The sequence below is a fragment of the Salvelinus sp. IW2-2015 genome, linkage group LG11 (genome assembly GCF_002910315.2).
Source record: "Salvelinus sp. IW2-2015 linkage group LG11, ASM291031v2, whole genome shotgun sequence".
Taxonomy (NCBI): Eukaryota; Metazoa; Chordata; class Actinopteri; order Salmoniformes; family Salmonidae; genus Salvelinus; species Salvelinus sp. IW2-2015.
Genome location: NC_036851.1, coordinates 26,857,847 through 26,884,109, shown reverse-complemented (window position 1 = coordinate 26,884,109; position 26,263 = coordinate 26,857,847). Strand labels below are relative to the sequence as shown.

The 26,263-nt window shown below is 45.0% G+C and overlaps 1 protein-coding gene and 1 pseudogene across 1 annotated transcript in view; one reads left to right on the top strand and one right to left on the bottom strand.

Annotated features, from left to right (window-relative positions):
• Positions 1-15,814, top strand: part of arhgef25b (Rho guanine nucleotide exchange factor (GEF) 25b) — a 45,746-nt gene extending 29,932 nt beyond the window's left edge. The window contains exons 2-16 of the mRNA XM_023996593.2: positions 272-612; positions 791-892; positions 6,456-6,583; positions 6,966-7,032; positions 7,265-7,368; positions 7,735-7,804; positions 8,816-8,906; positions 9,348-9,460; positions 10,090-10,140; positions 10,366-10,443; positions 10,699-10,890; positions 10,990-11,170; positions 12,016-12,218; positions 12,428-12,559; positions 14,523-15,814. Coding sequence (XP_023852361.1) covers positions 272-612; positions 791-892; positions 6,456-6,583; positions 6,966-7,032; positions 7,265-7,368; positions 7,735-7,804; positions 8,816-8,906; positions 9,348-9,460; positions 10,090-10,140; positions 10,366-10,443; positions 10,699-10,890; positions 10,990-11,170; positions 12,016-12,218; positions 12,428-12,559; positions 14,523-14,639 — 1,970 coding nt within the window. The 3' untranslated portion in view covers positions 14,640-15,814. The remainder of the gene's footprint in view (positions 1-271; positions 613-790; positions 893-6,455; positions 6,584-6,965; positions 7,033-7,264; positions 7,369-7,734; positions 7,805-8,815; positions 8,907-9,347; positions 9,461-10,089; positions 10,141-10,365; positions 10,444-10,698; positions 10,891-10,989; positions 11,171-12,015; positions 12,219-12,427; positions 12,560-14,522) is intronic.
• A 1,687-nt stretch (positions 15,815-17,501) lies between these two features.
• On the bottom strand, positions 17,502-20,874 carry LOC111970653 (transcription factor Sp5-like; annotated as a pseudogene).
• Between the last annotated feature and the right edge of the window lie 5,389 nt (positions 20,875-26,263).

The following is a 26,263-nucleotide window of genomic DNA, read 5'->3' as shown; positions in this document are numbered from 1 at the left end:
AACAGATCATTTAAGCACATTTTTGTGAGGTRGAAAGGCAATATCCACATGAGAGCTCTGTGTGGGTTAGAAAGCAGTAATACCACAGCCTGGTTGCTGTGGTATTAAAAGCTGGTACTGGGAAATGGAGTACTGTTAATACATTAGTCTATAAATTCAAGGTATTGTAAGGAAGTAACCAATAGAAAAACCTGTGCTTAAATCAAGTCGGACTAAATTACCTCAATAACTGAATAACCAAAACCTCTCTCTCTCTCTGTATCCCCTGTAGAGTCGTACTCTGTGGCCGGCAGTGAGGGCAGTATCACTCCATCCGTAGGCTCCGTGGCCCCCCAGGCCTCTGGCATCTCCAGCCCCTGCTCTCCCTCCTCCCCTGGGGGGTCGCGGCACTCCGTCAGTGCCCTGAAGAAGTGGCTCACCAACCCCGTCCGCAAGCTGAGCGTGGGGGGAGGAGGAGGAGTGAAAGGAGGAGGGGGATGCAAGGAGGACAGGCAGGTCCACAGGCTGGATGGGAAGCATCCCTCTCCCCTCCTCCCTAACGGCCAAGCCCTTGGAAGGCCTCTGGAGCAGGGGGAGAACTACACCATCCTCCTCTGCACTGATGTGGACTTGGTGAGGCATTACTCTACTATAGCCTTGGAATCCACACAGAGGTTTTATTAAAGATTGTGATAACATCACTTCAGGACAAACCCCTGACTCCAATGACTTAATATGAATGCCCAAGTAACATGAATAGGTTACGTGTGTGTGTGTGCGTGTAATATTGTCTATGTTGTGTGTTGTGCAGGGGAATGATGGCCTGGTGAGTCCAGCGGTGTACTCTCCAACACACCCTCTCTGTCACAGCTACCTATCTGACCTACTACAGGACAGGGATACACACAGTCTGGTAAGGATTACTCACATACACGCACAAACAGAGCAGACAGTGGACACTGCAGCCTTTTGTACCCCTGCACATTGATTCGGTACCGGTAACCCCTGTACACGGTGCCTTCGGAAAGTATTCAGACACCTTGACTTTTTCCACATKTTGTAACTGTACGTTACAGCCTTACCCTAACATTTATACACAATACCACATACTGACAAAGCATAAACAGGTTTCTAGAAATGTTTGCTAATTTGTTAAAAATAATAAACTGAAATTGCACATTTACATAAGTATTCAGACCCTTTACTCAGCACTTTGTTGAAGAACCTTTGGCAGTGTTTACGGCCATGATTCTTCTTGGGTACGACGCTACAAGCTTGGCACAACTGTATTTGGGGAGTTTCTCCTATTCTTCTTTGCAGATCCTCTCAAGCTCTGTCAGGTTGGATGGGGAGCGTTGCTGCACAGCTATTTTCAGGTTTCTCCAGAGATGTTCGATTGGGTTTTAAGTCCAGGYTCTGACTGAGCCACTCAAGGACATTCAGAGACTTGTCCCGAAGCCACTCCTGTGTTGTCTTGGCTGTGTGCTTAGTGTCATTGTCCTGTTGGAAGGTGAAACTTCATCCCAGTCTGAGGTCCTGAGCACTCTGGAGCCCTCGATCCTGCCGCTGAAAAACATCCCCACAGCATGATGCTGCCAYCACCTTGCTTCACCATAGGGATGGTGCCAGGTTTCCTCCAGACGTGATGCTTGACATTTTCAGGCCAAAGAGTTCAATCTTTGTTTAAATCAGACAAGAGAATCTTGTTTCACATGGTCTGAGTCCTTTAGGTGCCTTTTGGCAAACTCCAAGCGGGCTGTCATGTGTCTTTTACTGAAGAGTGGCTTCCGTCTGGCCACTATACCATAAAGGCCTGATTGGTGGAGTGCTGCAGAGATAGTTGTCCTTCTGGAAGGTCTAGCGCTCTGTCAGAGTGACCATCGGGTTCCTGATCACCTCCCTGACCAAGGCCCTTCTTCCCAAATTGCTCAGTTTGGCTCGGAGGCCAGCTCTAGGAAGAGTCTTGGTTGTTCCAAACTTCTTCCATTTAAGAATGATGGAGGCCACTGTGTTCTTGGGGACCATCAATGCTGCAGAAATGTTTTGGTACCCTTCCCCAGATCTGTGCCTCGACACAATCCTGTCTCGGAGCTCTACGGACAATTCCTTCGCCCTCATGGCTTGGTTTTTGCTCTGACATACACTGTCAACTGTGGGACATTTTATAGACAGGTGTGTGCCTTTCCAAATCATGCCCAATCAATTGAATTTACCACAGCTGGACTCCAATCAAGTTGTAGAAACATCTCAAGGATGACCAATGGAAACAGGATGCACCTGCTCTCAATTTTGAGTCTCATAGCAAAGGGTCTGAATACTTATGTAAATATGGTATTTCTGTTTTCTATTTTTTATCAATTTGCAAAAATTCTAACAGTCTGTTTTTGCTTTGTCATTATGGGGTATTGTGTGTAGATTGCTGATGATTCTTTAAAAATATATATATTTTAGAATAAGGCTGTGACGTAACAAAATGTGGAAAAGGTCAACGGGTCTGAATACTTTCCGAAGGCACTGTTATTGCAATTKTATTGCATTCCTTTAAAAAAWATATTTTTTMATTTTAGTTTATTTATTAAATATTTTCTTAACTCTTCATAAAACTGCATTCTTGGTTAAGGGCTTGTAAGTAAGCATTTCWCGGGAAGGTCTACACTTGTTGTTTACGGCACATGTGACAAATACAATTTGATTCGATTTGATTGTTAGAGCTCTGTACACAAAGGCTGATTCTGTGGCGATTTAGAGAACAAAGAGATATTACAGCTGTCAGAGCATTCATTTCCCTGTTAGTCAAACACTGGCACTGAGGCTGAAACAACTCCCTTTAAAACCCCTATCAATATTCAATAAGGAGAGAGTGGGGGGAGGTGGCGAAAGAGAGAAAGATGAGAGAGAGAGAAATAACAAAAGAAAGTAAGAGGGAGAAAGAGAGAAAGAGAATCCTGACCCACAGAGAAATTGGAGGAGAATTAACCATAAATAGATGTAAGGTCAGAAAACATCAAGTCTCTCCTCATGTAACCTGAGATACCGCTGTTGCTGGGCAACCGCTTATTGGTTAATGCAAAAATCCTGGAAATTAGAGCATTAACATTCAAACAGATCACATAAGCAATGCTAGAGTCATCAAACAAACCAGAGGAGTATGCTAAATTAGTACAGCTAATGTTTATAAAACATAAGTTTCCCCCGCAAATACATAGTCACTGGGAATGCTGTACAGTATATTCAGTGTATCTGGCAGTAACTCCAATTCACCCAAACATTACCTTCAAAGAACAACTTTGCCTTATCAGTTATTACACGCACATGCACACAAAAACACACAAATACACACACACTGTCACGCGGGACTAGGTGGGTGAAGGAATCAGACGCAGAGAGTTCCACTTGGGAAAAGTGCTCCTTTTACTATTGCACACAAAAAATGATAAGCCCAAACATACAGGGCGCAGAGAACAACTTGATAACCCAAAACACAGGGTGCCAAGTAAATAGTAAAATAATACACCTCTACCTAAAACACACACACGTAACATAAAGACAATCCYGCACAAAACAAGGGCGGGTCTACCTAMTAGGGAATAGGGAAGCTCATTAACCGAAAACAACAGAAACACAGGTGAAACTAATAAGACAAAACAAACAGACAAACGAAAAAGGGATCGGTGGCGGCTAGTAGGAAGGTGACGACGACCGCCGAGCACCGCCCGAACAGGCAGGGGAGCCAACTTCGGCGGAAGTCGTGACACACACGCTCTCGCCCTCAAACAATCAGGAAAAAAACTCACCACTTTAAATCTAAAGAACCTTTAAGAAAGCCCTGCGCAGTGGGATCAATCCTGTGGGATTTTCCAGGCTGCATCTGGAAGTGATCAAGCAGCGAGGCAGCAGATCAGCCCCGGACAGCCTACTGCGTCCACAGACTCACTGGGGAGCTGAAAACAGGGTCAGGGCTGGGGTTGGAGGGCTGGAGGGGTGGGTGGAGGGGGGTTAGTAGAGTAGAGGTCCGGGGAAGACTAAGACGTGGGTGTTAGAGAAAGAGCTACAGGGATGCTGGATATAACATGGTTAGGGAGCAGAGGTAGGGGTAGAGAGGGGTTGAGGGAGACGTGGGTAATGGGGGATAGAAGAGAAACCAGGGGAGGCTGTCAAGGGGAGGGAATAGGGAGGTAGAGGGGGACTGGAGGTCAGAACAGGGTGTATTGGGTGAGTCTAGGTCAGGCTTAGAGAGACTGGAGAATTCACGGAAAGGGGGGGGGGCTTGAGGAAGTGCTAGGGGGAATGGCCAGGCTGGAAATGTTCTCACTCCCTCCCCCCTCCTAACTCTTACTGAAACTCCAGCGTTTACACCTCATGACACATTCTAACCACTGAAACTCTCCATGAGGGTCAATAAATATGTAAATCTTTAGGACTCTTATCACAGCTCTGCCGTTGCCTTTACCTCCCCGGTCAGAAGAGATGACCCTGAGCTGAGCTGCCATGAATAGGCTACCTCACTAGGTCCATCAGGAGCTCTGCCATTCCTTTAACATAGCTTAGGTACTGGTGAATAGACCTACTGTCTGTGGGCTGCCTGGCGGTGGTAACATTAGGATATGAGGAAGCATGAGTCAGACGTGCTATGGCTATCATGGACATCAGCACCCATTTGTGTGTGTGTGTGTGTGGCGATTCAGGATCTTGTCATGATTGGGGGCTTTGTTGAGCCTAACCAGGCCTGGATTGGTCACTCAGGAGGTGAAAGTGATGGAAGGATAACTTAACCCAGCATTAAAAACAGGTCATAGAGAGGGAACGTGAGAGAGGAAGTAGGGGGACAAGACAAGGCCAGGAGAGAGAGAGAGAGAGAACTGATCCATAAATTGACTGAATGGGAGTGTTAGTGTAGTAGAGAGAGGGGTTGAGCGGTGGTGCAGATAAATACAGGGGTGGCTGAAGTCTTAGAAAGAGAAGATGATTCTTATTCCTATTCAGAGATTAGGCTGTATTTGAGGTGAAGACTTATTTATTCTTTGAAATACTACTCTCTTGCTATTTCAGCCTGCTATCACCTAGGCAAGAAAGAGAGAAAGGAAAAGAGATGGAAACGTGCTTATTGCTATCAGAGTACAGGGGATGTGGACTAAGTGTCACGGCAGGCAGTTTTTTTCAGAGGGGATAAGTAGTGAGGAGTCTCCCTCCTAGAACAACCCAAACAGTGCTAGAGTTGTCCTGAGGAGAATCCCCTCCTGAAAAACAGCCAACAGGTTGCTGGCACTATATGACCTTGAGGTAGCGCATCTCCTTCTATGGAACAACCAAACAGATGATCCGCCGCTCTGGCAAGCCTTGTCACCTGCGAAGTAGATCTCCCTCTTGGAACGCGAGCACTATCCATCGTGCTGCCTTGTCCTGGTAGTCTCTCTCCTTGGAACACCCACAAGAGTTGCCACATGTCCTGCACGTCTCTCTCATCTTAGATAATACAGCCACTAAGAGAATGGTGCCTTGTCCTGGGCTAGATCTCTATCTCTATGGAATCATCCCACAGACTGCCCAAGGTGCTACCCTTTAGTCTCAACTCGGTAGTCTCCCTCCTGAAACAGCCAACATGACAGTGCGCCTTATGTCCTCGAACGAGCAGAATCCCTCCGTGCAAAAGTCCCACAGCACTTAGTCCTAGCTCTTTGCTCCATGGTAGTCTCCCTCTCTAAACAGCCAACTAACAGGGTGGCTTGCCTTTTCCTAGGTGCTGCTCTCTATCACTCTTGCTGCACCAAGACGACCAAATAACAGCGCGTGTTAGCGCGTCTTTAATGTCTGCTGGTAGTCTCCCTCTGCACAAGCCAAACAGGGTTCTGGTCACTGTCCTGAGGAGAATCCCTATCCTGAGAAACAGCCCGCAGTGCTACTTGTCCGTGCAGCTCTGCTGGATACACGCCATCAGTGCTTCTGTCCTGGCGTAGTCTCCCTCCTGGAAAAAGCACACAACGGCGTGCTGGCTTGTGTCCTGGGTAGTCTCCCTCTTGGAACAGCCAAACAGGGTGCTCCTTGTCCGGGTAGTCTCCCTCTTGAACAGCCAAACCAGTTAGGGAACATGAGGCCTTAGTGTCCTGTTCCGATAGTCTCCGTCGCTAATATACAGGAACACCAAAGGGTGCTGCTCTAGGTCCTTCTAGCCTAAAGCTCTAATCTCCTCTCTCTTGGAACAGCCAACAGGGTGCTTGCCTTGTCCTGGGTAGTCTCCCTCTTGGAACAGCCAACAGGGTGCTGGCCTGGCCATGTCCTGAGGAGTCTCCCTACTTCCTCCCTCTACTTCCCATGGAAGTCTGCTTCCTAGATTAGGAGCTACCAGCCATAGGTCCAATTCATGAACTGTCTGTCAGGCCTGGACTCTATGCTCTCTCTGTATAGCAGACATATGCTTACAGTCAACAGACATGGAGTGGATACATGTATGAGCTCACCTCTCCACCCTCTTCTTTCAGAACCATCATTATTCTACTATTCTCCCAGGAGAAGAAGATGTCTCCTCCCTGATTGATGACTCGACCAGCCAATGGTCAGCCACCATGGACAGTGAGGAGGACAGGAGGAGTGCCTTAGAGAAGAGCATGTAGGTGGTTGTGACCTCCACGTGAACCCACAATGTGTCCAGTCTTATGGTCCCTATCCCATTAATGGACTGTCAGTTTTCCACCACAGCATAATGCAGCATCTAAGTGCTCCTGGTGCTGCAGTCATTACGTCCCTGGTAGTGTCCCAAATGGCAGCCTGTTCCCTAAGGGCCCTGGTCAAAAGTAGTGTACTATACAGGGAAAATGGTGCCAGTTGGGATGTAATTGTGTATGCTGTGTCCTGATGAGAGCTAACGGTGTGATGGTAGTGCTGGCTCCACTCTGGGAGAATCCCATCCCTCACTGTGATGAGAGAAGACACTGTTTAATGGCTGCCCTCTATTACTACAGCCAACTCATCTCTCTCTCTCTCTCTCTCAGATATGTGCTGACAGAGCTGATAGAGACAGAGAAGTTGTATGTGGACGACCTGGGCCTCATAGTAGAGGTGTGTGACAAATCGATCATGTGAYATTTTTTATGCTGACCCCCTATCAGTTATTTTGTGATATAAAGTACAGTACACCTAAAGTCTCCTTTTTTTGTTGTTATGCCATAGAAGTTATTATGCTATTGTCTCAACCATATTACACAATGATGACTATAGCCAGATGCCCTCCTGTGAAGTAGCAGTATTTCCTGTCCTGAGGTAGGGTGTGTGTGTCTTCTACTCTGCCCAGGGCTACATGGCCAGCATGGCCAGTCAGGGGATCCCAGAGGACATGAAGGGCAAAGACAAGATAGTGTTCGGGAACATCCACCAGATCTATGACTGGCATAAAGAGTAGGTCTCACGCTCTTGGCTAAACGTGTGTGTGTGTGTGAATGTGAATACTGAGCGCTGTTTATGTGAAGAGCGTGTGTGGAGTGTGTGTGAGAGCTCACTGAGACTGGAGCATGTTCATCAGCACGTATGATATAAGTCTGATGCTCTCACACTGAATCCACATGGCTGTGAGATATTTCCTGTGTGTGTGTGTGGTCTCGGGAAAACCTGTCGGATCTGTTTCTCTCGCTCCTTCTGTGTTTATCTGTTTCCATGTGTATAGTTGTGTGTGTGTGTATCTGTGTGTCTCTTCCCCTCTGTCTGTGTGTGTGTAGACGAGTGTATATTGGTGTTCAACCCTCCCCTCTGCACTGTGTGTCATAGCTATCTCCTGGGGGAGCTGGAGAAGTGTGTGTCTGAGCCCGACAGACTGGCCCAACTCTTCATCAAGCATGTGAGTCTGTGTGTGTGTGCATATGTGTGTTTGTGTGTGTATGTGCAAATGAGTGTGTGTTTGCATAAGTGTAACTCTTTGTTTGCGGACACACCATGACAACCTAGCCCCTTACATGGTCTTTGATTCTGTTTTCTTGTATTTGGAATGAAGTTCCAGGGTGTCCCTCTGTGTGTCTGGTAAGAAGTCCTGGTCTCTTCAGAGTACTGACTGTTTACTGTCCCTGTCTCTGGCTCACTGCCATCCAGATGTGTCTTGATCGTTCAGGCTGCCTGGAGGAGAGGAGAGGCGAAAGCCAGTAGAATAATAATAAGTGCAGGCATAATTATCCTACAGGGCTTTGTACTGTGCTACGGTCAGCTAACAGGTCCAGTTACAAAGAGCCATTGTTCAAACGCCAGGCTGTTTGTGAAACTGCAGAACCAAATGAGCCATAATGACAGATAAATGACATTCAATGCAAATAAACAGCTGTGTTTGTACTTAGTGCACACACAAACGTGCGCGCACACATGCACACACAAACAGCTGGGTTTGTGTGTGAAGGTCAGGATCTCACAGAAAAAATGAGGCCGAGTGAGAAGAGTAGGACCATGGCAGGAAATAGTCCATGCACACATACTTAAATTATTTTCTATAGACACACGCACACTCTCTCTCTCCCTCTCTCTCTTACTTCCCTGTCTCTCTCCCCCCTCTCTCCCTTCATTAGTCCAGCAAGTTTAATTAAGCAAGAGTGAATTAAACGATTCTTCCCAAGCTGCCAGAACCATTTAATAAGGCAAAGTTCCTGCTCTTATTTAACATATTTCAAAAGGGCCTGGAGGGGAAGGAGAACTGAGTCAAACTTAGAGGAATAAGAGGGCATCCATAATGGGGGAGACACTTAGCCTACACACCAACACACACACACAGACCTGCTCACACTAGCTCTCTCACACACAGGGACCACAGGCGCCACCATCTGGTATAGCTCTCTCATCATCTCTGTGTTTGTTTTTGGACCTCTAGGAGCGGCGTCTCCACATGTACGTAGTGTACTGTCAGAACAAGCCCAAGTCAGAGCACATTGTCTCAGAGTATATCGAGACCTACTTTCGAGGTGAGTGATCTCTCACGTACATCAGCACAGGATAGTTTAAGAGGCAGTTGAATCCGCATCAGGCATCATTCTAGCTAATTCTTCTTATTTTCTTAATCTGGTTGGGTTGTTTGTATCTTAAGTGCTAATTCTGTGTCTGTTTATGACTGAATCAAACCTGCCCTTAGTTCTGTATGTCTTCACTGGGCAGAAGACGTCAGTTCAACGTCTAATTTTGATTTTACATTTGGATTGAGTTGTCAACTAACTTGAATTCAATTGTGATTCAACCAAAAAAAATACGTTTCTGAAATCCAATCAGTTTTCCATGTTGATTCAAATCAATACATTTTTTTGTTGTTGAAATGGCATTGAAACAACGTTAATTAATCAATATTTGTTCAGTGGGTTCTGTGACTGACCCAAAGCTGCCCTTAGTTATGTGTGTGTCTATGAGAGGAGCTAACCTGTCTGGTTCTGTGGAGCTGAGGCAGCAGCTGGGCCACAGACTACAACTCAACGACCTGCTCATCAAACCAGTACAGAGGATCATGAAATACCAACTACTGCTCAAGGTGTGTGTGTGTGTGTGTGTGTGTGTGTGTGTGTGTGTGTGTGTGTGTGTGTGTGTGTGTGTGTGTGTGTGTGTGGTGTGTGTGTGTGTGTGTGTGGTGTGTGTGTGTGTGTGTGTGGTGTGTGGTGTGTGTGTGTGTGTGTGTGTGTGTTGTTTGTGGGTGTGTGTTGTTTGTGTGTGTGTGTGTGTGTGTGTGTACTTGTCTAAGCGCGTCCGCCTGTGTGCGTATACGTGTGTGTTTGAAATCCCTCTGGAATGTGGAAAATAACTGGTATAATTAGCATGATGTCATCTAGCCCTAGATGATTTGAGTCTTCACGTAATAGAGATGTATTGAGTGACCTGTCACTGCAAGAGATGGTGAGAAAGAAAGGCAGAAAGGCAGAAATAGATTGGGAGTCACTGGAGAATAAGCAGGCCATCCAGCAGCATTGTGGAAGCTTTTGCTGTGATTTAGAGATTAATGTTGAAAGCTTTTGTCACAAGAGTCACAGGTCCTCTCATCAGCTCCCTAATCTCACAGTGGATAATATGTCACTCTTACATGAAACACAAGATACAGTACAGTCTCATTTTGTTCAGAAATCACTCCGAAACATTCAGTAACTATTCTCTGATTGGCTCCCTCAGGACTTCCTGAAGTACTACACCAAAGCAGGAAGGGATACCTCAGAGCTGGAGGTGAGAGTTCTCCCAAAACCATGGTACAAACAGTCATGGTCAAAACATTTCTAATACTTACTTGTGATATTACTGTGAACTGCACACACACACACAGAGTTCTCTCTCATGTACACAGCTCTGTTGGAGAACGAGAAAAAAAATACTGTTTTAAGTTGCAAACCATAATTGTCTATCCCACACCATCTCTTTCTCTCTCCACCCCTCCTCTTCTCTCACCCACAGAGAGCGGTGGAGGTGATGTGTTTCGTGCCCAAGCGCTGTAATGATATGATGAATGTGGGCAGGCTGCAGGGCTTTGAGGTGAGATAGACACCAGACGCTGTTCTCCATGTGATGTTGTGTTTTCTAGTACAGTTGGCAAGCATGTATGAGGTTACTGAAAACAGGTGGAAACCATTTTGATTACATTACTTGTCAAACAAAAACATTATACATGATGAGTACAAAAAAGTATGTAAATGTATTCACTCACTACTGTAAGTCGCTCTGGARAAGTGTGTCTGCTAAATGACTCAAATGAGTGTTTTTCTTTCTATCTTATGGGGTCTCTCTCAGGGGAAGATCACAGCCCAGGGGAAGCTGCTCCAGCAGGACACCTTTACAGTCAGTGAGCAGGACCACAGCTTCCTGTCCCGCGCCAAGGAGAGGCGTGTCTTCCTGTTTGAACAGCTGGTCATTATCAGTGAGCCAATCGACAGGAAAAAGGGCTTCTCTCTGCCAGGGTACACCTTTAAAAACAGCATCAAGGTGAGAATGACAGTACTGTGTGTGTTTGTGTGCGTGTTTGTGTGCGTGTGTGTGTGCGTGTGCGTGTGTGTGTGACCCTTGTCTCTCTCTCTACTGCAGCTCAGTTGTCTGGGTGTGGAGGACCACTGTGAGGAGGACCCATGTCGTCTGGTCCTGACGTCCCGCGGGCCCGATGGGAGCGTGACGCGCTTCATCCTACAGGCATCGTCCTCTGAGACGCGGAGTGCCTGGGCCAACGACGTGGTCCAGATCCTGGAGACACAGAGGAACTTCCTCAACGGTACTGCTGCTGACAGCTGAACCCAGGGCCATATACATCATGTGTTCCAAATGACATCCTATTCCCTATTTAGTGTACTACTTTTTTCTCTGATGTTTACACACACAAGTATACAAAACATTTCCATGACAGACTGACCAGGTGAATCCAGTTGAAAGCTAGGACCCCTTATTGATGTCACTTGTTAAATCCACTTCAATGAGTGTAGATGAAGGGGAAGAGACGGGTTAAAGAAGGATTTTAAGCCTTCTTAAACAAGCGAGACATGGATTGTGTATGTGTGCCATTCAGAGTGAATGGGCAAGAAAAACGATTGAAGTGCCTTTGAACGGGGTATGGTAGTAKGTGCCAGGCGCACTGGTTTGAGTGTCAAGAACTGCAACGCTGCTTAGTTTTTCACACTCAACAGTTTCCCGTGTGTATCAATAATGGYCAACCACCCAAAGGACATCAAGCAAACTTGACACAACTGTGGGTAGCATTGGAGTCAACACAGGCCAGCATCCMTGTGGAACCCCTTAAGTCCATGCCCCGATGAATTGAGGTTGTTCTGAGGGCAAAAGTGGGTGCAGCTCAATATTAGGAAGGTGTTCCTAATGTTTTATACACTCAGTGTATGTTTGAAAATATGATGAAACATTTCAGGATATTTTTAAGCTGTGTTTATTAAGTATTTGCAATAGGGGAGCAACACTATCAATTGATTGATTCTGCCGTATGGATACATTTATTGATGCTCAATAAACAAATAAATAGTACCATTTGTTAAGTGTCAACTGCATGATTGTGTCTCACTTCTCCCTACAACTAACCTCCTGTCTTCCCCCATCTCCTGTGGTCCATAGCTCTCCAGTCTCCTATAGAGTACCAGCGCAGGGAGTCCAACAGCCTGGGACGAGCCATGAGGGCACCCGTGGCAACGACCTCTGACCTGCGACCCCACTCCTCGGCCTCCATTGACCGCCACCGGCTACCTTACCTGCACTCCTACAACACCTCTCTGCCCTCCCTGCACCTGCCCAGCCAGAGACCCACTGCAGACACACAGGTAGGCACTAATAAAACCCCCCTGCATCCCAAATGGCACCCTATTCCCTACATAGTAGGGAACCGGAGCCCTATTGAATAGGGTGCCATTTGGGACGCTGTCCACAGAAAGTGAAGATACAATAGTGTTAGTAGCTACTGGTACGAATATATTTAATCTAATTATTTCTCTCCCTCTCTGTACATCTTTCTCTTATTACCCCCTCTTAGTCCCCACTGTACCTTAGCCCTGCAACACCTCGTCCCTCTCACCTCCCTCTGAAGCTCACCTTGTCCCAAGAGGCCAGGCACTGCCAGGGGGTGTCCAACGGCCTGTGCCCCCCTACTCAGCACAGCTTACAGGTATTCAACCACACTGCAGAGAAATGCATTAAGAACCCACTGACTCCAACAGTCGCAGTATAGCAGTGATATAGTATCTTGCAGGTTCTGATAAGTCACAACTGCTATCCACATTGACAAATACTTTTTAGAGAGCGACCACACATTTCTACAGAAATATAATCAAAGCATGATTTACAGTACGKGAAAGTCTGAGTTAACTTAGGCCTCACTGCCATTTGGGCTCCTGAGTGGCGCAGCAGTCTAAGCCACTGCATCTCAGTGTTAGAGGTGTCATTAAAAACCCTGGTTCGATTCCAGGTTGTATCACAACTGGCTGTGATTGGGAGTCCCATAGGGCAGTGCACAATTGGCCCAGTGTTGCTGGGGTAGGCCGTCATTGTAAATAAGAATTTGTTCTTAACTGACTCTGTCATTAACCTCCCATAAACTCTCATCACTACAGATCAGTGACTAGTTTAGTTTATAAATAGCTCTTCTACGGTTAGGATGAGGGGAATAACTGTGAACTCAGCTCTTTCCCAGGTTCTTTACTGTTTTATCATATTATTCCCCTGGCCATTGGCCCGGGGTGTCGTGGTTGCCAGTGCTAGAGGGAAATGACTGGGCCAGTCCTATCCTCTGTCCTCTGGAGATATCCTGTTGTTGTTCCCAGCTGGGGTTACACTACTAACTGCACCCTGGCTGGCTGTCATATTGATCTGTGGTCAGTTCCTAGAAATACTATAGAAACCATAAAGATAGCTGTCAAGTCCCACTGATCCCAAGTCAGAATACTCTGAGGATGACTTCATCTTCAATCTGATCCCTAGTCAGTTTTGGATAGGCTCAGGGGTTAAAAACATTCCTTTGTCCCAATGTTCTCCAGTCAGTTCCCAGGGATAACTAGCCCAGTGCCCTGACTGGTGGTTTATCTTATTTAGCCAGACTCTCCATTAAAAGGAGGAAATGGGTTTGATTTCAGGGCTCTTATCAGAGAGGCTTGTCATGCATGTTTCCACACTTCATTTAGTTCCTCCTCTCTCTCTCTGGTAGATGCAGACAGGGGGATAGGGTACTTTAGTGTAGTCCTGTCAGTGGGTTGAGGAGGGCTATTTCAAACTGTTCTTTGTGTTTGGAAAGAGATGTATGCTACAATAGATATAGAGAAGGTGAGAGGACTGATAGCATTGTGTGAAGGCTGAGTGAGTTCAAACTGTTTGGTCACTTTCTCTTCCTGTCTCCATCCAGGCTTGATGTAAGGATAGGAACTTGCTTTATAACCATTCAACATACCATCACCTTTGTCTTTCCTCTTTTCAAGGCTAGGTAGGGTTTCAATTTATCTGTGTGTGTTTGTGTCTCTCCATCTCTTTCTCTCTGAGATTAAGAGCTCAGCTCACTGTGGGGATATGCAGGTGGTCCAGGAAACAAAGGAACTCTGAATCCACTAGAAATAATTTAACTTTAAAGTATATTCCAATAACTTCCTTAACCCCCTCAGCRACAGTAAGGAAGGTATTGCCAGGGCACAAGTCAACATTTACCAACTTCCTCCTATACACAGGCCTCCGTGTAACAGATTTTTTTATTGAACCTTTATTGAACTAGATAAATCAGTTAAGAACTAATTATTATTTACAATGACGGCCTGCCCCGGTCAAACCCAGATGACGCTGGGCCAATTGTGCACCGCCCTATGGGACTCCCAATCACAGCCGGACGTGATGCAGCCTGGATTCGAACCAGGGACTGCAGTGACAGCTCTTGCACTGAGATACAGTGCCTTAGACCGCTGCACCACTCGGGAGCAGATACAGAGTTTCAATCGGAATATGACTCAGAGACTGCACAGCTGTACAAACGGAATATGTAATAAAGGCTTTGATATAAAAGTTGACATATTAGGCCTCTTGCCCCAGGTATGACTCCACTATGTGTATGTAACTGAACACGCTGCCTCTGTCTACTCCGGTCTTCTCAGGGTGGTACTGACTGTTACCATGGAGCCATGCCGGGGGAGGGAGGGRCTTACGCATCGCATCGCTCAGGCAACCTGGATCAGCTAACTGAACTCTCTCTGCATGAGCATGAGTGCTGATAACCTTTGACTTCACAGCCTGAAAGAAGGGGTGTAGGGTGAAGTTGCCCCTAGACGCTGATCTTAGGTCAGTTTAGAATTTTCTCCAGGTTAGGTTTGGGGGATGAGGAAGCTGATCCTAGATCTGTACCTAGTGTAACCTTCACTCCAGAGCGAATGAGGGGCAGGCTGATAGAGCCCTGGTTAACCTGGCTCCACTTAGGACAGGCAGGGGCCTGGGGCGGGGTTACTTCACAGTTTCACTATCACAACTCTTGTGATTACCCTAATAACATTATGATTACTATGGTATCTCTAGCTTCTAATTAGGATTTTTTTGTTGGTATTTCTGTCATCATATTACATTTTCTACTATTTTGAAACCTGTACTTACTGTTGTGAGGCGAGAAGTGAAGCAGAAATGCAGCCCTCTGGTGTTTCTGTGAGAGAAAAGGAAAAGTAACCAATGGACTCAGTGTGTTTGTGTGTGCATGTTGGTATGTGTGTGACTGGTGGAATGCATCTGCGTTGCAACGGTTGCTATTCACACTGCAAACCATTTCTACAGTACAGTACAACTCATATGGTGACATTCTTAACGCCATTTGTTTTCGTATAGAAATAGACATTTGGGAACAACCACTTAAGTCGCCAGCCCTTTCATGTTGCTTTTTCTTAAACACGGGGACCATATTACCATTATGCTACTGCTAAGTGTGACAGATTTGATCACAACACGGAAAGTAAAACAGCAGTGGGGAGGTAATGCCATATCTATTCTGTCCCTCTTCCTAAATAGCTATCCTCCTATTCTGAATTCATCCTCACCACCATTTCATAAAGTAGCCTTTGGGTCAAGAGTGTTGACATTGTGGGCCGGAGATATATTTGAGCTTGATTGTGGGACTGAATTTGTCCAGGGCTTGAGCAGTCATGATTGTCTACTCTATCCATTATTTCTGTGTTGCTCGGTATGCATACTTTTCCCTTCATTTAAGGGGCCACTTTAACCCTGCCATTGTTCCAACGTTATCTGAAGAAAACACACATAAACTCATACAAAGCCCACTCCAAACTCTGAAGGAGAGAGAGGAAAAGGGAACACCGAGAGGGCGTGCTCATCTGTCAGTGTCATCATGAATGTAAATAATCTGCTGTGGGATCATATCAATAAAAAACATTTATGAAACACTGTGCTGCTGTTTCTCCCCCCATCATACTTCTGGTCTTGGTCATGTTATAAGACTGCCAAAAAGGAACTGATTGTGAGATGACTTGAATATCCTGGAAATTCCCAGAATGACCATTTCCTTCACTAACTGTTGCCTTTGAGATGAATATTTCCACCACACAAGAACAATACAAAAGTCAACAATAGCACCACTAAGAGTAATTCAATTTATCCAGTAAAAAACTAAACAATAACGTTCCACATCCATTGGTGATTTGCTTAGCGTCCATGCGGTTCATCTTGCCTACCTAACAGGCTTTGGGAGGGTATTGGAAAAATACTACAGGTATTTAACTTCCTCAAATGGTGAGTTGAGGGASAACTTTAAATGCTCAAAATAGGGCACTTGGTGATAGATGGCTACCTGATAGAAGATGCTCACGCACATGTTCAAATATATTGTCAACAGTAATTGACAACAGTTGACAAAATGGCTAAACAATCATTTGAGTTATCATTACGTGTCACGTTGTAGAAGTGATTGGAGACAGGCGTAGGAATACGTAATAGGGAGTTTCAATACTCCACCCAAAAATACAACATGCTATGAAAAGGCACGGGGACGAATCCCAAAACAAACACATATACAAAAACACAGGGATGTATCCCAAACAAACGAGCAGGTACAAAAGAGCAGGTACAACCTCTAATAAATACACGGGATGAGACCCGTAATAACAATGCACAGGACGAGACCCCTAATAACAATGAACAGGACGAGACCCCTAATAACGAGTACACAAAACACGCAGGGCCAAAGCCGAAACAAAGTACAGGTACTCAAAAGACCAACGGACCTGGGAACAATAACCGAACAAAACAATGGTGAACAGAGGGCACATATATACAATTGCTAATCAGGGGGAATGGGAACCAGGTGTGCATAATGAAACAGTTCAGTGACGCCTAGAGTCCGGTGACGTAGACCTCAGAAGCTGGTGCACGGAATGACCAGCAGTACCGGGGGAATCCGTGACATTACTGAAAGTGTTCCGTCTTTTATTGTTTTATTTGAATGAAACCAAGGTCAAACAGTTTGTTTTACTCAAACATAGTTTTGATTATTTCTGATTTTATACTCATGTAATGTAGATCAGTGTTAATTGAATCACACTATTATTTTGGCTTTCTGACAACCAAATTACAATTAACGTCAGTTATCCTGTGCATCATGCTAAATTGACTAATATATCTAATTAATTTACAATACATTGTATTATATCAATACAAATGTCCCCAAAATACAAACTTAAGAAATAAGCCCAATAAACCACTACTTTTTACTTATCCAAAAGAGAATTTGGTCCTTCCTCTAAGGATGAATTAGTACAATACATTCTAGTGTGGTGTTATTGAAAACCATAACACCACATTCAGATATTCTCTACTGGCTGACTGAATAAAAATAGCCATTGTAAACAGCATTACAGCATTATTTCCAAAATTATTTGTATTGTGACTTCCTCCCTGATGTCTTTGGTCACTCTCTGAGACCAGTTATCTCCATTAGAGGTCCATGAGAAAGGAATATTCAACCACCACAACTCTTCTGCTTTTATTGCCAATCTCCACACAGGCAGTCATGCTGAACAGAACATGATCTGAAGATCACAGGCCTCCTGCTGGCGGAGTGGACAATGCTGGCTACAATGACCATGACACACATGTTGTTATGACAATGGTTTGATGGTGTAAAAGTTTGTGTGTTTGTAAGAAGTCTCTTTCTCCAGAGAAAGGCCATTGGTCTGCCCTGGACTCTGTCTCCACAGTGGCCCTTCTGTCTTTCTGCTCTTTCTGAGGGTCTCATGGCCTGAACTCCACACACACAGAGACAGGAGCTGGGGTTCTCAATAAAACACACCACACTGACCGTGAGTCACTTGGCTTTTGGTATTTTCTCTACTCCTTCTTGATGTTCCTGGYTGGTCCTCTGGTGCCACCCTGTGGCTGTGGAGCCTCCTGTTGGGGGCCCTGGCTGTCGTGGCCCCTCCCCCCTGGTGCACCCAGAGGAGGCCTGGCAGTTGGGGCACTTGCAGCACCTGCAGCAGCGTGTGGAGGCCAGCAGTCACTTGGAGGAGCCTTGGAGGAGGGCTGCAATCTGAGGCTGGTTCCCCAACACCAGCTGTCTGCCCAGGGCAAAGGGGTGAGAGTGGTGATGGTGGGTCTGGCCATGAGGTTGCTGATGACCATGGGGGCTGCTGGTGGTCTGGGGTAATAGTTAGGAAAGTTCTCCCCCATACCATTGTGCTGGGGGTGGAAGTATGGAGTATGAGAGCTAACCTGGACCTGAGGAGCGAGCATCTTCACTGGGGGGAGCTCAAAGGTGTAGGCAGCCGGGGTGGAGGAGGGCTCAGCAGGAGTGGTGAGAGGCAGCTCATGGAGGTGGTGGTGCTGGTGGGGATAGGGGTGAAGGTCCAGTCCGCTCTGGACGTGTCCAGGAAAATGTCGTTTTGGCACTGTCAGAGTTGCCACCTGTTGGACCSCTAGACTGGAGCTCTGGGCCACTTCACTGCCCAATAGCTGGAGCATCCCAGTCATGGAACTCATGGTCCCTTCATAGGATGAGTGTGGCCGTTCCTGCCCCAGTCCACTGCCCCCCAGCCGGGCTTGGCCACAGGGTCTGGCCAGGAAGGAGGAGAGGGGATGGGGCCCGTTCTCAGGAGAGGAGCTGGGTGTGCGGTCCTATGGGGTATAGAGAGAATGGATGTTAGACATGCTGTACACTATTGAATTGGTTTTTCCTGAGCAAAAACCACATACAAAATSAAGATATTATAGTGATAACACAGAATTTAGACCTTCTTTCTAATGTGATAATATAGAGAAACTATAGAACAGTGGTGACCTTTTATTGTGGACTTCAACATCTCTATTTCTAAAATATATGTTATAATTTTATTGATGTAGTCAATGTATTTAATTAACTAAAATAGAGTAAAGAATTTTWAAAAAGACACCTCATAACGTGTTTTATATTGTTGTGAAGAAATAAAAGTGGATAAAAAAAATGGATTGTAGAAATTATTAATTCCAAAATACGTGCTCCGGCGGTATCCCTTCTGCATCATTGTCTTCACTGATTGCCTCGTACGCTATGACTGGATATCCTTTGAAGTGTGCCGAGAACCAATCGACACATTCTTGGCAGCATCTTGTTTTGGAGAGATTTCACAGTACAGATAAAGTAAGAACCGTCTGTGTGTGTGTGTCAATGAGAGGGTTAGATTAATCTCGCCGGCTGCCTCCCGGGCTTGAGCCAAGCGCCCTGTTAAAAGCCCACGGAGAAGTCGGCTCAAAACAAAAGTGACGTAATTAAGCACATGTAGTAGCATAATTAGTAGGATTCTGTGTTTTCTCATCCAAAGGTGATTGGTTTTGATATTAGGCCTAAACGCTTTATCTTCCTTGCCAATTYTTTWTWTTWTTTTTWATTATAACATTTATTTTATGGAAAAGAGCTGGGCGATGCACCATGCTGCCCTGTTGACTAAACGTTCGATTACKATTTGATTTGAGAATGGCGCTCATTTCTCCCGATTACTTGACCGGCCTTTGCCTGGTCCCCTGCAGCTCAGAATAATCGAAACCGCCCAGTGAGTGACAGAGAGACAGAAAGAGAGGAGGGGCGAGGGACATAGACATTTACTATATGGTTTACCTGAATAATTTACCCTTACAAAACAATATTGCAGTTTTGAAACTGCAGTAAAAGTGCAGTAACTACAGTACACTGTGGTATTTTGGATGCAGTAATTGCAGAATAACTGCAGCGTACTGCAGTTATACTGCCCACTAACTGCAGTTACACTGSAAAATTACTACAGTAAAAAAAACAGTGTTATTTTGGATGCAGTATTTGCAGCATATAGTATATAGGCTACAGTAGGCTATATGAACATCTGAGGCCTCCTGAGGGGGACCATGATAGATTCTTAGTGATGTGTACACCAAGGAACTTAAACCTCTCAACCTGCTCCACTATAGCCCAGTCGATGTGAATGGGGGTGTGCTCGGCCCTTCGTTTCCTGCAGTCCACGATCAGCTCCTTTGTCTTGCTGACGTTGAGGGAGAGGTTGTTGTTCTGGCACCACAAAGCCAGGTCTCTGACCTCCTCCCTATAGGCTGTCTCATTGTCGCCGGTGATCAGGCCTACCAGCGTTGTGTCATCAGCAAACTTAATGATTGTGTTGGAGTCGTGCACAGCCAAACAACCATGGGTGAACAGGGGAAACAGRAGGGGACTAAGCACGGATGCCTGAGGGGCTGCCGTGTTGAGGGTCACCGTGGCGAATGTGCTGTTGCCTACCCTTAGCACCTGGGGTCAGGAAGTCTATGATCCTGTTGCAGAGGGAGGTGTCCAGTCCCAGGGTCCTTAACTTAGTGATGAGCTTGGATGGCACTATGGTGTTGAACACAGAGCTGTAGTCAATTAACAGCATTCTCACATAGGTGTTCCTCTTGTCCAGGTGGGAAAGGGAAGTGTGGAGTGCAATCGAGATTGCGTCATCTGTGGATCTGTTGGGGTGGTATGCGAATTGGAGTGGGTCCAGTGTGTCTAGATGACTATCGCCCTGTAGCACTCACATCTGTAGCCATGAAATGCTTTGAAAGGCTGGTCATGGCTCACAGGCTCACATCAACACCATCATCCTGGTGTTGATGTGAGCCATGACCAGCCTTTCAAAGCATTTCATGGCTACAGATGTGAGTGCTACAGGGCAATAGTCATTTAGACAGGTTACCTTGGCGTTCTTGGGCACAGGGACTATGGTGGTCTGCTTGAAACATGTAGGTATTACAGACTGTGTCACGGAGAGGTTGAACATTTCACTGAAGGGACTTGGCAGCTGGTCAGCTATTCACGTCGGCTACAGAAAGCGTGATCACGCAGTCATCCGGAACAGCTGGTGCTGTCATGCATGGTTCAGTGTTGCTTGCCTCGAAGCGAACATTAAAGGCATTTGGCTGGCCTGGTCGGCTTGCATCACTGGGCAACTCGTGGCTGGGTTTCCCTTTGTAATCCATGATAGTTTGCATGTCCTGCCACATCCAACGAGTGTCAGAGCCGGTGTAGTAGGATTCGATCTTAGTCCTGTATTGACGCTTTGCCTGTTTGATGGTTAATCTGAGGTCGTAGAGGGACTTCTTATAAGTGTCCGGGAATGCGGCCGCTCTAGCCTTTAGCACAGTGCGGATGTTGCCTGTAATCCATGGCTTCTGGTTGAGATATGTACRTACGGTCACACAGCTGAGGTTGGGAGGCTATGCGTCTCCTGAATTAGAAAACTTTATGGCCAGTTGTTGGAGTTTTTGCTTGTTGTGGGATTATACAAAGAAGACACAAGTAAACACACACTCACTCACATAATTGAAAAGATAATGAAAATCATACAAATGAGCATGAGAGGGAATTGGGATTGACCAGACAAGAACAGTTTACAGAGAGATTGCGTTTCGTCTTTGGTGTTAAATCCATCCTTTCCTAAGGGAGTATTCAGAACCTCATTATGTCATAACTGCGCAGACTGAAGGGCCATTCTAACCCAGATCCGTCTGTAATGTGCCCAGCTGCTTTGGCCATCTGCACCGTCTTTAAAGACAGTCACTCATCAGGGCTTTTGTTGTTCTGCTTTTACTGGTGTCTTTGTCATAAAGCTGATTTCACACCTCTGGTGTTGCCCTGAATGGGCCACCATCACTATGATCTTGAACCTAAACCTGACCCACTCTTCCAACCACCCTCTCACCAAACTGTAGTAGACTATACCACAGAACCATGGGAAATCAGTTGATACAATGACACATGGCTCTGGGCTAATTTTCAGCAGTGACACAATTGGACTCAGAATAGTGGCTAAGAAGAATCTTTGAGACGACACCATTGTAGGAGTTCTATTGAATAGAGGAGAATGGGGAGGTTAGGTCTTTTCAAAACCCTGCATGCTTTCTTCAAGCTTCCTTTCTGTATCCTTCTGCAGTGGTGGATAAGTTGTCCAATTGTCATACTTGAGTAAAAGTAAAGATACCTTGATAGAAAATGACTCAAGTAAAAGTGAAAGTCACCCAGTAAAATTCTACTTGAGTAAAAGTCTAAAAGTATTTCGTTTTAAATATACTGAAGTATCAAAAGTACATGGAATTGCTAAAATATTCTTAAGTATCAAAACTAAAAGTATAAATTATTTCAAATTCCTTATATTAAGCAATCCAGACGGCCCAATGTTCTTGTTTTTTAATTTATTGATAGCCAGGGGCACACGCCAACACTSAGAAATCATTTGTGACCCGATTCAGGAAAGTAGGCGTATGTCCCAAGTCACGACTTCACAGGAGAGCTGTTTGAATGTAAAATAAATGTTTTTATCAAAATGCGTTTTTTTGGCAGAAGTGCCTTCTCGAACATGTGAACTTTCATGTGCCTTGTATGCCATCTGTAAATATGAATAAAATTGTTAAATTACAAGCCTAGTTGGTTTAGCCACAGAAAAAGYGAGCAACCTTCGCGCTACCCATAATTGGCTGAGAGAATGAGTAGGCTGGACATACTGAGAGATGAGTTTGGATTGGTCTACCATATAGCCCGCGTCTGTCGATTGGAGCTGGTCAGTATGTTTAGGTAATCGTGTCGAATGCGGCTTTTAATTTTTTTTTTGCGCGTAGTAAAACTGCATAAACCTAATGTCAAGTTAAAGTGTACTGTTAGCTAGCTAACGTTTTACAAAGTAAGCATGTGTGTTTAGTGAGTCCTCCAGATCAGAGGCAGTAGGGATGACCAGGGATGTTCCCTTGATAAGTGCGTGAATTGGACAATATTCCTGTCCTGCTAAGCATTCAAAATGTAAGAAGTACTTTTGGGTTTCAGGGRAAATGTATGGAGTAAAAATKATATATGATTGATACATGATTGTCTTTAGGAATGTAGTGAAGTAAAATTAAAAGTAGTCAAAAATATAAATATTAAAGTATAGTACAGATACCCCAAAACACTACTTAAGTAGTACTTTAAAGTATGTTTACTTAAGTACTTTACACCACTGTCCTTCTGTAAGATCACTAACATGTTAAATACTGCAATCTTCAAGCAAACTCAAGGATGCAGATATGAGATAATTAGGCCATTCTAGCCTGTCAACAGTTRCATCATGGAGAGGCCTGGTCGGTTTTATATTATGGGCGGAAAACATTACTCTGAATTCTATTGGAATATTTAACAGAACTACAAAGAGTGTGGCTCCATGTGTCATGCTGATTTTGTAGAGGAATCAGATTTGTTTTGGACTTAATCAAACAACTGAATAAAATGTCAAAGAAATGCTTTGATCGAATCAAATCTGTGATTTTATTAACCTCCCTATATGCCAAACCTCTCTGATGTGCTTGGGTGATTAATYAATTAAACATTTCTTAAAGATTATTTCATATACACATTTAATATGAATGTAAGTCATGATCTGTTATATTAAGGTTAATAAAATGTGGAAGCACCACATGTAAAATCAGGAAAAACCCCTTTCATCCAAAATCACTCTGCAAATCTTCTTTCAACAGTTTAGTAAATTATGGAAATGCTCTTTGTGTGGTCAGCATCAGAATCATAGTGAGGTAGTCTGAAGTGTATATCACTGAGTTGTATAACACATAAACCGTATAAGAACAGTATATAAGGGACAGGTGAAGACAACCTAAGGGACAGATCGACATTTACTGAGGGGAGGGGTGGTCCAAAATAGGGGAGGGTTGTGTGGTTTTTTATTGGGCACAGGGGAGGGTAGTGCATTTTTTCCCTGGTTTATGTTCGCTCTTCTGYTTGTATTTTCCCTATAAACAGTGGCTGGACTTACTTTTGATATTACCCTAATAAAGTTTAGAAACGTTTGTAGGTTTGGTACAGTATGGTGTGGCTATTTTTAAGCTTCAGCTATTGCAGGCCTATGATATGAAGGCAGTGCACACCGGTGAAATTTTTTATTAATTACCCTCCTTCTGTACGTCTATATCTGTATAGCAGACGCAGTAGCCATCTGACATAACAAATGCTATCAGTGTTGTAACATGAAAACGGCATACCTCTATTTCTCTGGGGTTAGGCATAAGTACCAGTCAAACGTTTGGACACACCTACTCATTATAAGGGGTGCGTACTGGCGGCAGGGAAGTCAGGCGCAGGAGAGCAAAAACTGGGTTTACAACGGAGCAGTTTAATACATAAAMCCACTGGCATCCAGAACAAACAATCAATGGGTACAAAACCCGTCGCATACCAGATAAACGTGCACATGCACTTACAATAAACAATTCCGGACAAGGACATGGGGGGAACAGAGGGTTAAATACACAACATGTAATGAGGGATTTGAAACCAGGTGTGTGGGAAGACAAGACAAAACAAATGGAAAATGAAAAGTGGATCGATGATGGCTAGAAGACCGGCGACGCCGACCGCCGAACGCCGCCTGAACAAGGAGAGGAACCGACTTCGGCGGAAGTCGTGACACTCATTCAAGGGTTTTTATTTATTTTTACTATTTTCTACATTGTATGAAATAACATAACAATGATATAACACATATGGAATCATGTAGTAACCAAAAAATGGTTAAACAAATACATTTATATTTTAGATTCTTCAAAGTAGCCACCCTTTGCATTGATGATAGCTTTGCACACTCTTGGCATTCTCTCATCCAGCTTCACCTGGAATGCTTTTCCAAACAGTCTTGAAGGAGTTCCTACATATGCTGAGCACTTGTTGGCTGCTTTTCCTTCCTTCACTCTGCAGTCCAACTCATCCCAAGCCATCTATATTGGATTGAGGTCGGGTGATTGTGGAGACCAGGTCATCTGATGCAGTACTCCATCACTCTCCTTCTTGATCAAATAGCCCTTACACAGCCTGGAGGTGTGTTGGGTCATTGTCCTGTTGAAAAACAAATGATAGTCCCACTAAAATGGGATGACGTATCACTGYAGAATGCTGTGGTTGCCATGCTGGTTAAGTGTGCCTTGAATTCTAAATAAATCACAGACAGTGTCACCAGCATAGCACCACCACACCATCACGCCTCCTCCTCCATCATTCACGGTGGGAACCACAMATTCAGAGATCATCCATTCACCTATTCCGCGTCTCACAAAGACACAGCGGTTGGAACCAAAAATCTAACATTTGGACTCATCAGACCAAAGGACAGATTTCCACCGGTCTAATGTCCATTGCTCGTGTTTCTTTGCCCAAGCAAGTCTCTTCTTATTATTGGTGTCCTTTAGTAGTGGTTTCTTTGCAGCAATTCGACCATGAAGGCCTGATTCACGCAGTCTTCTCTGAACAAACATGGGAGTAATGCTTCACTCTTTGATATGCCACATCAATATTTTACTCACCAATCAGCCTGGTTTTWGCTCCAACCCCAGTTGTAACTAACCTGGTTCACCTTCTCAACCAGCTAATTTTTAGAATCAGGTGAGCTAGATTAGGGTTGGGTTGAAAACCTACAGGACGGTAGCTTTCCAGGAACAGGGTTGGAGAGCCCTGGTCTAAGGCACTGCATCTCAGTGCTAGAGGTGTCACTACAGACACTCTGGTTCGAATCCAGGCTGTATCACAACCGGCCTTGATTGAGAGTCCCATAGGGCGACGCACAATTGGCCCAACTTCRTCCGGGTTTGGCCGGTGTAGGCCGTCATTGTAAATAAGAACTTGTTCTTAACTGACTTGCCTAGTTAAATGAAGGGGAACAGTGGGTTAACTGCCTTGTTCGGGGGCAGACAACAGATTTTTACCTTGTCAGCTCGGGGATTCGATTCAGCAAACTTTCGGTTACTGCCCCAACGCTCCATATGCAGCTGCTCGGCCATGGAAACCCATTTCAGTTATTGTGCTGATGTTGCTTCCAGAAGCAGTTTGGAACTCAGTAGTGAGTGTGGCAACCRAGGACAGACGATTTTTACGCGCTTCAGCACTCGGCGGTCCAGTTCTGTGAGCTTGTGTAGCCTACCACTTTGTGGCTGAGCCGTTGTTGCTACTAGACGTTTCCACTTCACGATAACAGCACTCCACCATAAGGTCTGAGCAATAAAAAAACATACCCACTTCAAAGAAAAATACAAAATGTATTAATAAAAACCTCTTTTCCAAAGCCTTTAACTGGGCACAGACGTYAATTCAACATTCATTCCACTTTGGTTCAATGTAATTTTATTGAAATGGCGTGGAAACAACGTTGATTCAACCAGTGTGTGTGCAGTGGGATGTGACCAATTTTAAGAAATGTACTGTATAGTAATAATTTGTAACAATGCACCAAAGAAATTGCATCCTGCAACCCACCTGGACTCATGCAGTGACCCATAAGTGGGAACCACTGCACCAGAACACCCTCTTAACTGTTGCCTAAAATAAACACAATACCATACA